Source organism: Nicotiana tabacum, chromosome 22 (assembly GCF_000715075.1).
Source record: "Nicotiana tabacum cultivar K326 chromosome 22, ASM71507v2, whole genome shotgun sequence".
Taxonomy (NCBI): Eukaryota; Viridiplantae; Streptophyta; class Magnoliopsida; order Solanales; family Solanaceae; genus Nicotiana; species Nicotiana tabacum.
The window spans coordinates 72,909,002-72,924,707 of NC_134101.1; the positions used below are offsets into that span (position 1 = coordinate 72,909,002).

Here is a 15,706-nt window from a genome sequence, read left to right on the forward strand (position 1 = left end):
TCCGAGATAAGGATGTTGCTGCCACTGAAACAACAAATAAACAAGGCATTCTAGAAATCACTCATTTCTGCAATACAAACGTGAAGGTTTTCTGTATTCTAATAACCAATATCCCTGGTTTTGGAGTCAGGAGTACATACCAAAAGAAAATACATCTGTACAAAATAATCGTTATACAAAATTTCTACTTCTTGTATTGTGCCAATTGAAGGGCATAATTGCTTTGCTCTGGCAAAAATTCTGCACCTGATTATATAAATATTGAAAGAAAATAAGAATAAAGATCTGGATGCTGTTTTATCTTGCAATTGAGTAACTAAATCTGGCAGCTAAATTGTGTTCATCGGATTTGCTATCAAAAGCTGAAGATAATGGTGTTAATATCATATGATTGACATTGATCCCCTCAAGGTATATCATCTCTCCTCCAAGAAGATGTCATCTCACTAAATTGCAGAAATTGTTTATCAATCAGTTTTAAGATCTGAAAAGGAGTTGATCACACAAATAAAAAAAACTAGTGTAGCAACTCGTAAGTTGGGAAAAAAGTGATATCCAACAAATTAATTATGTCTAAGAATTAGTAAAAGCATCAAAATTTGGAGTATTTTCGCGTCAAAAGATATACATCCAAAATAGCTAATACATGGTGTGTTATAATGTTATCTCATAACATTAACATTAGGATGGATTTCCAAGTATAAATAAGCACATTCTGGTTTTACTTAAAGTACAACATTTATTTGAGAATAGCCAGATTCTATTTCAACCATAAATTTCAGCTTTACTGGTTCAAAGATTAGTTGTTGAGTACTTTAGGTTATATCTCATATCCTATATACTCCCTCCTTTCCATTTTATATGATGCTTTTTCCTTTTTGGTCTCATTCCAAAGATTGATACTTTTGACTTTTCTATATTTGGAAAGCCCTTAATATTAACATTCCCATTTTGCTTTAGTGACATGTTCTTATAGTAATTGACAAAGGATGTTGAAGACCACTAAGTACTAAGGTGTCGTTTGGTACGAGGGATAAGGTGGGATTAAATTTATACCGTGTTTGAATGGCGGTATAAATTTATACCTCTAACCAACACGGTATAAATTTAATCCCAGACTTAATCCATGATATCCCATCTTATCCCATCAAACTTGGGATTATTTTATCCCACCTCCCCTGTGGTATAAATTAGTCCTGGGATTATTCCTAGGATTATAATACCGGGATAATTTAGTCCGCGTACCAAACGACCCCTAAGGGTACTTGCACAAAAATATTTGGCTTATTTGTCGAAAGTGTTTTTAGAACTCTGCTTCCTGTTTAACACCATCATATAAAATAAGAGGGAGTATTATTTATTAGCTACCAATATATGACTTCTCCATTTCAAAAATACCACCAGATATAGATGTTCTTTTGTGTTATAAACTTGATGCAAATTCATTCTTCAGGTAAAAACAGTATAGATAGAAACTGATTACACACCCCTTCAGAGTAAAAATTAAGTGTATGTAAGTTGTAACATTATCTAAAGCTAGAATTGCAGGGCGGAACAATAGACCAATAATCTAGAAGTGTATACACATAATAGGTAAAAGACGGGAAACTACTGTCAATGATAGTTTGATGATATTTGCATGAAAAGATGTCCATATAATTTTCTCTTTTCCGTTTAATTAATTTCATAAACCACAATTGCTTTCAGAATGAGTGGTGTAGACAAACTAAATGTGATGCTGCAGGCATGACAAACCTTTCTGATTCTGATTGATAGTCCTAATTTCTCTTCTTGTCAAAAGAGGTGCCTCAAGTTTCATCAATTTGGTGAACTGCAGGAGACAATAGAAAGATGCAGCAGAAAAAAGACTCTTGTCATTCCTAAATTGCTTTCAGAAGGTAGAGAAACTCTTCACCCTCTAGATAATAAAGGGCATGTCTAATAACATAGAAATCAATTTACCAAGGATATATACCTGTGAAGTCTTCAGCTCGAGCTCTTCCCATTCTAGAGATGAATCACTTCCTTCCACTATCCCAGTTCCCGCATAAATTAATGCGCCAAGACCCTAGTTATTTCATTTTAATAACAGTGTTCAAAATACATCACTTAAATATATTACTATAACATACGAAATTGGATTAGAAATATTTGTAACAACAAAATTGATTTTTTTCTAACATGTGAAACATTAAGTAGGGAACCTGTGAATCATTATTGATATATAGCAAAAGTAAATACTTATATAGGCGATGCCTGATTTAATTAGTCCCTCATAAAAAAATTACATCATGTGGTTATGTGTGGAGAAAACGAGTTCTCTGAAGAGGAGAAGTACTCTTGGACGAAGGTGAAATGCAATGAAATATTAACCTCACCTTTTCAACCAAAGCTGACCTTATTCCAACAGCAAATTCACTCTCTTCCCCTCCAAACCAACCAACAGGACCAGCATACATTCCTCGGTCAAACATTTCTGGGAAACATCAGCTGATTAAAAGATATACCAGAGCACAAGGTCCAAGAAGCCATGGGTTGATTATCAAAACCTATTAGAATGACTAATTACAGCATTTGAAAGCACCAGCAGCATCCAGGCCGCACATGGAAATCTATGCATGACTTTGCCTTTTGAAAAATATTCCCATATACTGCCAGTGAATATCATGATGAGGATAACTAAGGACAAGTCTTAAGGTTAGATATAGAAAAGCATTTTGAAGCAAGGGAAATCAGGCTTTCTATGACTGGTTGAGGTAATAAGTGGACAATCTGATCCATTAACTACAAGCCTATATTTTCCATTCTGTTATCTTTCTATTCTATCCACCAAGATAAGAAGTCACCTAACATTTTTGGTGCAAAAAGAGCTGGGTAAAAAAAGATTAATCATACCGGTTTCTGAAATAAAAGCCCGTGCATCTTCTGTTGGATACCCACAAACTGCTGGAGTAGGGTGAATGGACGACAAGATCTTAAACTGGAAAACTGTAGATGTTTAGTATGCTACTTTGTAAAAGGAACAGAGGAAACAATAAGTTCATCTATACGTATAATCAGCAAATCTTTACTGATAGTAGAAATTCAAAGTGAGCTTTTGTTTCATCAGTTTTGCCAATTAGAGGGAGTGATTATGAACTAATTAAGGAAGATTGCTTGAGAAAATACTGATGGATGCGTCGTCAATCAGTTCTAGTTCTCATGAAACTTACCATCTCAGTAACTAGTAGATGGATTAAAAAAGATATCAAGACTTACCTCCTCATCTTCAGTCTGGAGTCTTCCCCTCAATCGAGCATAAAGATGTTGAACTCTCGGAAATTTTCTTATTGCTTTCTTTGGTTCAATTAAGACGCTGGAACACACAGCCTATGAAACAAAATAAGCTAGCTTTATACAACATGAAAGGTTCCTGAGATATCCTAAAAGTGGACAAGGGAACTTTTGAAATTTCAAATTTGGAATAGATCAAATTTGACATGCTAAATTTTCAACACGTCAACAAAATGGACATGTCACCAAAAATTATTGAACAAGTGCAAATCTCAAATTGGAAAGTTCAAAAGTGCGCCTTCCCTTATGAAGTCCTCTTAAGAAGATTCTGTTTAGAAGCCACTTAACCAGGCTTACCTCCAATTTTCTTCTTATGCACTCCCGTACTATAGCAAACTCATTATGGTCCTTGGCACTGCAGAAGAATAAAAGAATATAGACAATACACCACTGGACAAAGAAATACAATAATAACATAATGTGTTTTATCTATAAAGCACAAAAGATGAACCTGGATAGTAAATCCTGTCCTATCTTAAGATCCAGAAGCTCTGATCCACCCCTAGCCCGTGTTCCAGCTAAAGCCTCGCTACAGATGCTGAGGCTGTCCCGATGAAATAGCTGCTCTGGCTATTCAAAAAGAGCATAAGTATTAAATAAAACTGTTTTATCTCCTCACCATTTCTACATCCAGTATACAAAAGATCCATGTACTTTGATACCATGACTTATAATTGGCACTAGAAACATTCAGAAGTGAGTTTGATGCTCCAGATAAATAGAAGATAGTCGGTATGGGATCTCTTTACTGAATTTCAATAGATGGAGCAAGAACTTCGTCACAAGAATCCAGTTCTCACCAGTACAACTGCTTTGCTTATCTCCTGAACTTGCTATCAGTAAATGGTTTCATCTATTTACCAGTATCGTAATTAAAGTAAATAAAAACTCAGCTATAAAAAATTTAATAAGATTCTTTTCATTCTAAACGCATTAAGGATGTTTGTGGTCAGGCAATTTAGCTTCATGTCCTTTCAATGTTGAAGATGATGGCTTCATGATGGCATCAGGATTTCATACTTGAAATATTTTCAGAATGCACACATAATTAATATATTTCTCTTCACTCAACAAATACACAAACACAGAAATAACTGTTTTCAGTGCCAATAACTCTTCACATATTAAATGATATAATGAAAGGTGCAATGTAGAACCATTCGGAAATATTTTGCTTGATGTGAATAGTCATTTCACCTGGTCGATGGACCATAATCTATGTTAGTGTCAACCTTGAGGGGATGCGCACCAAAGAAAGGATACATTCTATGGATTGAATACATTGCTTCATTACACCATTTAGTTATTGAGAAAGAGTTTGAATTACAGTGTTTCCAATGAATGCCGCTGACTGGGGAGGTTGCAAACAGAACTGATATGCATTTTCTCCTTCAACCTGCAAGACTTAATTCTCTATATTTTAGCAAAAGAAAAGATACTATGCTAGTGAACTGTTTATCATTATAAGGTAGCTAATCAACACCTTTAAGCAAGCTAACCATGTTAAAGGATCAATGTCCGCAGCTGTCACAACTCTGGTGCTACGAGCAAGTACCACCTGCGGTTTACAGGAAAAGGTATGCACTTTAACACCACCTAGATTTACTTGTTATGAAGTATGAACCCATATACTAATGTGAGCATCAGCTGTATCATTTTGTTCTGCTATTTCTATTAGTCCTCTATGACAATACTTCATTTTAGAGTAAAAGCAATACATTGTTAGAATATAACTCAAACGTAAAGAACACAGCTGACAACCTTGATAAGCATCGGGTCGTTTCTTCTTATTATTTGCAAAGCACGCTTAACAGCTTGGTCCCAAGATGCTTTACCAGGGACATGAGTACTTGCAAGTATATGTGAATGAGGGATTTTTTTCTGCACCCTCATAAGAACGGAGGAAACCTGCATTCATTAACATAGGGTTTAAAAGAAAAGTTAATGAGGAAAGAAAAAATGGAATAAAATGAAACGACAACCAAACAAAAAGGATTAAATGAAGCGAGAAGGAGAGACCTGCCATATTGTGGCCTGAAGTACTTCTATTGCCCTCTGGTACGTGCAAGAGACAGCATTATCCCATGCGACTGTTGCAGCAATAACCGAACTTCCTTCCAGCTCATCAAACTCAACCTGTCATTTAGCATCTAGCAACGGATGGATTATATTCAAGAGACAACATGTCTAACAAATAGGTCCTAAGCAATGAAGAGATGAAAGTCAATCCATTTACCTGAGGGACCATGAAATAAAATGAACCAAAAGCACTCCATTCAGGGCCTATATTGGCTGTTGCATCAAATCGGATTGCCCCATAAGCACGAATTAGAGGACATTTCTTGGAGAGGAACCTTTGGCAGAGATAAAACAATGCTAGCCTTCAGAACATAAACAAGGAGTTTAACCAAGTCTTTTGCTAACTATGGTTCCAGGTTGTCCAATTATTGCTAGCTGAGATCCTTGTGCGATTCCTGTTTCTCTTATTTCTTTTTAAGAATCTTTTCTGAAGTCTAGCTCCAATAATCTCTGATTAGGATACTATCTGATAAAAAATGTCAGTTCTAGCGTAAAACTAAATTTCAAGTCCAGTTTATTGTCTTTTCTTTTAATAACCATGGTGTCTGGGGCAGATTGCATGCACCTCGACTAATTCCACGGGATACCTACTACCTCAACAGGTACCACGTAACTCTGTCCAGCAAGCTCGGACAGATTTCAAGTCCAGTTTATTATCTTTGTGAAGTTTGTGCAGCTCCTAATTTTCAACTATTATTTAGTAACACTAAAATTGCATAAAACATCATTAGCCATGTCAGATTGCCATAAAATGTGAAAGGGAAAAATAACATCCGTGGGTTGATCAGTTCAACTTGAAATAATATAATGCAAAAAAGTTGTATCAGTAGTGGTCCTTAAAAATAAGACAAACTAAGCAACTGTGAACTTAGGCATAGCAATCTCATTGACTCAAACAAGATGGAAAAACAAAGTCAAAGTTAAACAATAACTTCTGGAACCTATGTGTTACCACTACCCACATTTGGGACCATGTCATGTGATGATCTTTTCCTTTTTTTAATAAGGCAAAACAGATGTCCTTTAACAACTTTATTTCTTCAATTTGTTTCATGATTTTCTCGAATCATTAACGTCATCAACTCCCTTAATCTGAATCATATTTTTCAAAATTTAAACTTGATGAGTTCATCCTCTAATATTGACTCATTTATTTATAAAATTATAGGTTCAGAATTTAATATTTATTGAATTTTTGGTGATTTTCAGACACAGACACATTTACTTTTACACATTCTGCATTGAAAATATTGGGTCAGTTGAACCTATACAATGGCTTTATCCGCCTTTGATATTCACACTTAGAAACGACTTCTTTTCTCCAAGTTGTTTCATGTTTTTCTCCTTCGCTACACTAACTTCATCAGCTCTCTCAATCCGAGTCATATTCACACTTAAAAACAATAATGCAAACCAAAAAAGGTGTGCATATTTTAGGTGAAAGCAAAATGCAAAGAAGGCAGAAATACTTAAAAGAGAATTAGAGTAAAATAACCTGCGTATAGCACGCCAATCGTCAAAGGAGAAGGGGCGTAAATGGGTAAAGAAGACAGCAGAGCCGACACCAGCTACACTGACCACTTTAGAAGAGGAATGAGAAGTTCCATTCCTTTTGGTTGTGTGATCAATAAAGCACATTTCGGAATCAACAGCTGCCCTTCGACCGGAGAAGAAACAGCGCGGGAGGAGGACATGGTTCTGTGCATGAAGCCACTCAAGCGCTTCTATCTGCTCTTCAATTGGCACCTTTCCAACACGATACCCATTGTTAAAAATATTTTATCAGCAGAAACAGAATTACTGAAATATCAAAATCAACATTCAGAAACTATCTAAAATCATAGTACTCCATTTTTAAACTACACATTGTCAATTTCTAATTTCGATAGATCGACAAGTGTAATCATTGGAAACCTTTTAATTTCAGCTTATACTAGTTTTTTCTCTTTTCATCAGCAACAGGCCTAATATAATTTCACAACTGAGGTTTGTGGAGTATAATGTGTATGCCGACCTTACTTTTACCGTGAAAAGATAGAGAGCATATTTCCGAAAGACCCTCGGCTAAAGCAAAGATCAAAATGAAGTTGAGGCAACAAACAATAACACCAACGCTCCAATAAAAACACAGAAGCAAAAAAAATAACAAATAGTAATAGAAAATCACGATTAAGAAAATAAAAGGCCAACACTAATACTACTCGTAAGGCCAAGGAACACACTCGACTACCTAACCTTCTACCCTAATTCTCGATCCCACACTCTCCTAGGGTCATGTCTTCGGTAAGCTGAAGCATTGTCATGTCTTGTCTAATCACATCGTCCCAATACTTCTTCAGCCTACTTCTACCTCTTCTTAGACCCGCAAATACCAACCTCTCACGCCTCCTTACTGGGGCATCGATGCTTCTTCTCTTCACATGCCCGAACCATCTAAACCTCACTTCTTGCATCTTATCCTCCACGGGAGCCACACCCACCTTGTCCCGAATATCGTCATTCTTAGTCTTATCTATCCTGGTATGAGGGTGCATCCATTTCAACATCCGCATTTCTACTGCCTTCATCTTCTGAACATGAAATTTTTTACGCGGCGCCTTCCTGAGATTCCTTGGAAGGGCGACATAAGGCTTAGCAACCGATGTTTGTGCAGTTACTATTCGCCAACTGGGGTCCCCTTCGTACGCTAAACAAAACTCAGTGTCGTACGGGAAAATCAATGTCAAGAGCAATTGAGAGAACAGAAAAGAAAATGAGAATAAAAGAAAGCTTGATTGCATTAATGAAAACTATTACAGAAAGGCAACAAGGTGTCGAGGGGGAGAGACACCAATACAGAGAATTATTTGCTTACTTGAAAGTTTTATTGCTTGATCCCTCCTAATAATGCTTAAAAAAAATAAACCACAGTTACATGACTTGACATAACTAAGCTAGAGAGACATAATGGAAATACGGGAAGTAAAACTACTCTATATTTACAATAAAAAAGACTTAGATTCCTACAAGGTAGAAGCAGGTCCGTTGGCAGCAACCTTGTCTTTAGCATCAGAGTTTACGCGCGCGACGCTGTTGGCATTTGCCTGCGACTGGGTGCTGGCGAGGGCTATCGGTAGGGCGACATAGGCACAGACGTACTTGTAACTTGGCGCGGCCAAGACCACGGGGTCGTCCATGGCGTTACGCGTTGGGAGGCTTTCCAGGACGCCATAGGGCGCGTCCAAGGGGTCATGGGGGCATGGCTAGAAAGCCGCCCTGACTTTCTCCCCCACCTGAGTTGGCGACTTCCTCGGCGCCTTACTTGCAAAATAATCATCGATCATGCTCTTGTAGGCTTTGAGGTTTGTTTCTATCTTCCAAGTATTCTCCTCTCTATCACATCCCTGCCATTTCACCAAGAACTCTTGGTGATCTTTCCTTGAAGCATGAATCAATCGATCATCGAGAATAGCTTCTGCACGCCTTTTCCCGATTGAATTAGGACCTCGAATACTGGGATCCGCGAAGGATCCTTTATGTCTTCCCGAAAAGGTTTCAGAAGGCTGACATGGAAGACTAGATGAATCTTCCACCATGCTGGGTATCCACCCAATATGCAACTTTCCCAATACGCTTCTGAATGAACAAGGGTCCAATGTACTTTTGCAATAGATGAGGGTCATGAACCCCTGCGAACAAGTATTGATTTGGGATTTACACCATCACTTTGTCTCCTACTTGGTATTCAACAAAGCGATGATTTTGATCAGCATGCTTTTTCATCCGCTTTTGGGCTTTGACAAGATAGCTCCGCACTATCTACAAATTTCGCTTCTATTCCTTCAAGAAGCTAGAAGCTCGAGGAGATTTCGATATGTTTGGGGCACTCACAATGTTTGGGGGTAGCGGTTGTTGTCCAGTAACAATTTCAAAAGCGTTTCTGTTTGTACTAGAGCTCTTTTGTGAATTGAAAGACAGTTGAGAAGCATTCAGAAGCTTCACCAAATTCTTCTGCGATCCGGTAACAAAATGGTGGAGGTATTCCTCCAGCATGCCATTGAACCGCTCCGTCTGGCCATCACATTGCGGATAGAAACTTGAACTGTGGCTCAACTTGGACCCGAGGCACTTAAAGAGGTGAGTCCAAACGTTTCTAGTGAAGCGAAAGTCGCGATCACTAACGATGTCTTTAGGCAGACCCCAATATTTGACAACATGAGAGAAGAAGAGTTGAGTTGTATCTTCTGCTGATATATATTTTGGGGCTGCTATAAATTTAGTATACTTGGAAAACCAATCTACCACAACCAAGATAGTTGTAAGATCTCCGACCTTGGGCAATCCGGTGATGCTAGTGAAACGCTTTCCCATGGTCTCTTTAGAACAGGCAATGGCTCCAAAAGTCCTGCTTGTGTCAAGCGGTCTAACTTGTCTTTCTGGCATAATAGGCAAGTCTTCACATCTTGCGCAACGTCATCAGCCATTTGAGGCCAATAATAAGCATGACGCAACAACACCATGGTGCGTTCTTTACCTGGGTGGCCGGCTCACAAAGTATCATGACATTCCATCAGAAGATTCCTTCACAAATCTCTTTCTTTAGGAACATAAAGTCGATTTCCTTTCACCTTCACGAACCCATCTTCCCCGTAGAACTGGCGAGTCTTGCCTTGTCCTACCAAATCGACCAAGTACTGTGCAACAGGATCCTTGGTGAGTAGATCATGTATCTGGTCTTTTATAGTGGTGGACATTTTGCTCCCCCTTAGGTTGGCGAGTAGGCACACCGATGCTAGGTCAACCCTCCGACTAAGCACATCAGCAACTTGGTTGGTCTTCCCACTTCGGTACTCCAAGTTGAAGTGAAATTCCGCTAGGAGTTCCTGCCAGCTAGCCTGTTCGCCATTCAACTTTGGATGGGTCATGAAATGGCTAACAACTGTATTGTTTGTCTTGACCACGAACGGGGTTCCCAACAGATAGTGCCTCCAAAGGCGTAAGCAATGGATGACAACCAATAATTCTTTTTCGCGGGGTGGCATAGCGTCGTTTTGCATCCTTCAACTTCCGGCTCTCGTGCGCTACTGGATGCCCCTCTTGTAACAAGATTCAGCCTAGAACATAGTCAGAGGCATCTGTTTATACTTCGAACGGCTTGGCCAAATCAGGGAGGGCAAGACGGGGCTACTAGACATAGCCGTTTTTAATGCGTTGAAGGCCTCCGCTCGCCTCGGACCCCAATCCAAGGCGTGGCTTTCTTTAGGAGTTCTGTCAATGGAACTGCAATGAGAGAGTAATTCTTCACAAACCGCCGATAAAAGTTGCATAGGACAAGGAACGCCCTCAAGGCGTGTATATCCTTAGGCAGCGGCCAATCTGTGACAACCTGAATCTTCTGTTGGTCCATCTTGATTCGCCCTTCCTCGATGACATGTCCGAGAAAGTCAAATCTATTTTTGGGTGAAGGAGCACTTGAATAACTTCACATATAATTTGTACTCCCACAGTTGGTTTATAACCTTTCGCAGGTGCTCCAGGTGTTCCTCCAATGTTTTGCTATATACCACAATGTCGTCCAAGTAGACCACTATGAATTCATCAATGTACTCTCGGAAGACTTGGTCAGCAGGGTGCAAAATGTGGTTGGAGCATTAGTCAAGCCGAATGGCATGACCAGGAAGTCATACGACCCATATCTTGTCACACAGGTCGTTTTGTGTTCATCTCCATCGGCAATCGGGACTTGCCTTCAAGTCTATTTTTGTGAACACTATAGCACCACCCAGTCTATCGAACAGGTCTGCCATTAGTGGGATAGAGTTCTTGTTCTTCACAGGGATTTTGTTTAAGGCCCGATAATCCACACACAGTCGTAGGGTGCCATCCAGTTTCTTTTGGAATAGCACAGGGGACCCATAAGGGGACTTCGAGGGCAAATGATCCCCGTGTCCAGTATTTCCGTCAAGTGTCTCCAAATCTCGATGAGTTTGGGTTGTGGCATTATGTAAGGATCCCTGGCATGTGGCTTCACACCAAGCACCAACTCAATCTCATGGTCCACAGTGCGCCTAGACGGGAGTCACTTTGGCATGTCCTGTGGCATGACATTTTCAAACTCTTTTAGCAGCTCATTCACAGGTGCAGGAATGGGATTCGAAGAGCGTTCAATATCTTCAATACAGAGGGTAGCCAGGAATGTAAGTTCATGTCTTTTGACTCTCTTCTTCAACTGCAAGGTCGAGATGGTCTCCGCGACCATTTTTATGGTTGTGCATGGGATAATGCAGGGCTTGGCCCTGTTTGATCCCATCATCAACAGCATGTCTGTATAAGGTACATGAATGGTGTTGGTTTGCCTCATGAATTCCAATCCAACTATCAGCTCAAAGTCATCTATGATCACCACACGCAAGTTAAATTTTCCTTCGACCAAGCTTTACCGACACTCCTTTGGTTATTCCACCCACTGGCTGAGGCGGTGAGTTGATAGCCTTGACACGACCTCTGCCCTTTCCTACAACTAGATCAAGGCGCTCTACCTTAGTTGAGGCTAAGTAGTTATGAGTAGTGCCCGTGTCTATCATCGCCCGAATGGGCTTGCTATTAACTTTCATTTCGACGAACATCAGAGTCTTCTCTTGGTTAAGAGAAGGCCCCTCATCCGCCTTCTTTTTCCCTTTCTTGGTGGTTGGGCATGAGTCCTTCTTCTCATGGATACCGGCATTGGTTCCTACTAAGGCCTGAGAAAAAGAACAAACAAGTGCGTTGGAGGCATCTATTGGTTCTGTCTGGTCAGCATCATCTGTGTCGTCATCCGTCCCATATCAAAGGTTTGATGGTCATTCATTTGTGCATGTGGGCATTCATTTCTCCAATATGGCACGCCGCAATGGCGACATCCTGAAGGGGGTCCCCCGATCGTTGTTGTGAGACGCAACACTATTTCTGCCTGAGGAAAGAGTCTTAGATTTGGTTACACTCTAATCTCCTCCACTTCTGCAAGGGCCATCATTGTTAGGCTGGCCCCCTTTATATCCTCCTCGGACAGGCAGTTGAGGCCTATCCTTCGAGCTTCCACTTGGTAGTTCCCAAGACATTCCGCTGCTTGGATTACCTTAGGTAAAGTATCTACCCTTTATCTTTGCAGCTCCATACGGGCATAAGGTTTCAAACCTTCTAGGAATTTGAAGAATTATCTTTGTCCCACATATCCTGTATGTTCAGCATGAGTGCGGAGAATTCCCGGACGTAATCCCGGACTACATTGGTCTGGCTAAGCTCCCGGAGCTTTCTCCGTGTATTGTACTCAATATTTTCGGGGAAGAATTGTAGGCGTATGGTTGCCTTCAGGTGTGCCTAAGTCTCAAGAGTATCTTTGCCTGCCCTGATGGCTTCGTATTTTACCCGCCACCAGAGTTTAGCATCACCCTGAAAATACATGGCAACAGTTGCTACCTCTTTTGCTTCTTCTAACTCCCACATGGTATCGAAGTACTATTCAATGTCGAAGATGAAGTTCTCCACTTCCTTGGCATTTCGAGCCCTATTGTAGGGTTTTGGCTCAAGAATCTTCAGCTTTTGTAGCATAGGGGCGAGGTTCACAGCAGCCCCAATTTGGTTTCCGCTTCCTCGAAGTAGGCCTTGTAATGCAGCACTGACAACATTGAGCTGGCCTATCAAATTGTCTATGGTCTGCTGCATGGCAGTCACCCTGTCTGCCTCTTGTTCTCTATAGGCTAAATCCTCGGTCCACTCTTATTGGAGGCCCTCAAATTTAATGAAAATTCTGGCTGCCTTTGTGGCTGTCATTTGTCGGTCTCCTTCAAAGTCACGACTGATGTTTGCAATATCACCTTCGGCCTGCCGCATACCGCGGCCCAGGTCGTCCAACCTTTGCACTAGGCTGGTTCTTAGATCAGGTACCGTATTCACGATGGGTTGTAATACGTTAACCGTCTCCTCAAGGGCCGCAATACGATCCCCGTGATTTAGTATGGTCAGAAATGGTGGTAATGGCAATGTGTTCCCTCGTCCGATGTCGAGTCTAGGCTCTGATACCAACTGTTACGCGGTGCCTTTCCTAAGATTCCTTGAAAGGGTGACGTAATGCTAAGCAACCAATGTTCGTGCAGTTACTATCCGCTAACTGGGTCAGAAATGGTGGTAATGGCAATGTGTTCCCTCGTCCGATGTCGAGCCTAGGCTCTGATACCAACTGTTACGTGACGCCTTCCTGAGATTCCTTGGAAGGGCGACGTAATGCTAAGCAACCAATGTCCGTGCATTTACTGTCCGTTGGCAGCAACCTTATTTTTAGCATCAAAGTCTGCGCGCGCGGCACTGTTGGTATTTGCCTGCGGCATGAATGAAAAGCTGCCCATGACAGAATTCTTGACTGGCCAACATTCAGCCACATATGACATACTATAAAAAAAACTTACTTTTAAGTTTTGCTGGAATATTTTTATCACGCAAAACATCGAAAGCGAGCCTCCATTTCATTCACCCCCGCTCCAATACAATGTGTGATATCCTTGTCAATTTTTTCATTTCTCTTTTCAATTAATAATGTTATGTGTTAGACTTTTTTAATACCTAGTATTTGTAAATCATTTAAGAATTTTGATTAATATTGGTTGCTAGACAACTTATAATTAATATTCTAATAAATAATAATTTGCTTGTGATCTCCTAAATACTATTACTATAACTTATAAAATTTAGAACTTGATTTTTGTTTTATTCTTGTAACTTTCATTTGAATTCCAACACCTCATTTTTCTTTATGATTCTTTTTTATTTTTCAATTATACATATTTTATCATATTTATTTCGAAACATTGCATTGGTATTTAGTATTTAAAAAATAAACAAGTAAAAAAGTTATATTTATTTTCAAAATATTTTATAGGTGGATGGACATAATCATAAATCCAAAATTTTGAAAATCACGAGAAAATGTTGACTCATGTCTGTCCTATTCAAATAGTGAGAGGATGCTATTTTCTAACCCCAACCATTTAAGAAGTTATGTGAAATTTATTCATTTATTAATTACTGTATTTTCTAACCCTAACCAGTTAAGAGGTTAAATGAAATTTACTCTTTTATTAATTACTGTATATTAATTTACAAGCATGTGATGTACTGACGTTTAGTGTTGGTGCTAAAACTCTATCCTCTCCGTTTCAAAGTAGAAAAAATAGAGGTGATTTATCAACAGCGCAGCCTAATTTTGTTGCTACTGATTTGGACAGTCTTATGCGTATTGTGACAAGAATACAATCATTTGGCCTTTGGGCAGTGTTCTTGAGACTAGATAAGAAATAAGATCACGAATAATCTGAGCCAACCACGTGTCTTATATTCAAAGATAGACAACTTGGCTTGGTGTCCTACTATCATTACTATCTTGGTTTCCTTCAATTGGCTTGTAAACTGCATTCGGCCTTTGACATTCAATTGCAATGATGAATTCTTCTACGAGCGGATTCAAAATTTTAGATTAGTGATTCAAAATAATATTGCAATCACTATGTTTAATGTGTTTTCCATACAGAGTCTATTTTTCATGTGTGGCAATGGATGCATCATATGTCTCATTTGGAATGTTGTAAATAAATACATATCCGCCAATGTTAATGTGAGTGATAAAATACACATGGGATTTACCTCAAGACGAATGATACCAGAATGGTAAGGAGGAGGCTCGGATTTAAGCAAGTCAGAGATGGCGGAATTGAGACGTTCCATAGCCAATGCAGGGCTAGAAACTGCAGGCAACGTTCTTGTTTCTATGGTTCCAATAGGAGCTCTTGGGTCGCCTTGGCAACCATTCATCGACAATGAACAAGACTGATGATATCTCTGTTTAATTGAGCAAACACAAAGACATCATAATCTGTGTAACTCATAGGGAAATAAAAGAGAAGAAGCAAGCAATTGCAGAATACATTATCTTACTTGGCTAGAGTTGGAGAAATGAATAGACTGCTTTCCATATAGAGGAGAAGACAAGAGCGAGCATTTCATGAGTGATGACTCACGTAGAGTGCAGTGCTTTGCACCTACAGCCATTACGATATAGAAAAAACGATGGGAGAGATAAAGGAAATTAGCTCTTGTTTTCTTTGGTTTCTTTTGAATAACACATTGCATACAGAAAGAAGATTAGAACTCATAAACATACGATAAACAAATAGTCAAGAGTTTTGGTAGGCTATTATTATTGGCCGTGGATGGTCTGAACAATGGGCCACCACTACCATATTAGGTAGAAATCCCGCTATAAAGAAATTGTGATAGAGGAGTGGAA

General features: G+C 39.5%; 1 protein-coding gene across 3 annotated transcripts; it reads right to left on the reverse strand.

Annotated features, from left to right (window-relative positions):
• Positions 1-64: 64 nt before the first annotated feature.
• Positions 65-15,650, reverse strand: LOC107775128 (isochorismate synthase, chloroplastic). 3 transcript variants are annotated; one of them, XM_016594811.2, is made up of 16 exons: positions 15,355-15,650; positions 15,064-15,258; positions 6,908-7,158; positions 5,570-5,687; positions 5,353-5,469; positions 5,095-5,241; positions 4,817-4,891; positions 4,661-4,729; positions 3,785-3,903; positions 3,631-3,688; positions 3,259-3,369; positions 2,896-2,980; positions 2,379-2,476; positions 1,976-2,068; positions 1,756-1,831; positions 65-446 (listed from the first exon to the last, which is right to left on the reverse strand). In XM_016594811.2, the coding sequence occupies exons 1-16, from the start codon at positions 15,547-15,549 to the stop codon at positions 439-441; spliced, it is 1,815 nt and encodes a 604-aa protein (XP_016450297.1). In that variant the 5' UTR covers positions 15,550-15,650; the 3' UTR covers positions 65-438. The 3 variants fall into 3 exon arrangements, with proteins under 3 accessions (XP_016450297.1, XP_016450295.1, XP_016450296.1); XM_016594809.2 differs by having other exon boundaries at positions 65-246; positions 15,355-15,641; XM_016594810.2 differs by having other exon boundaries at positions 65-484; positions 15,355-15,641.
• Between the last annotated feature and the right edge of the window lie 56 nt (positions 15,651-15,706).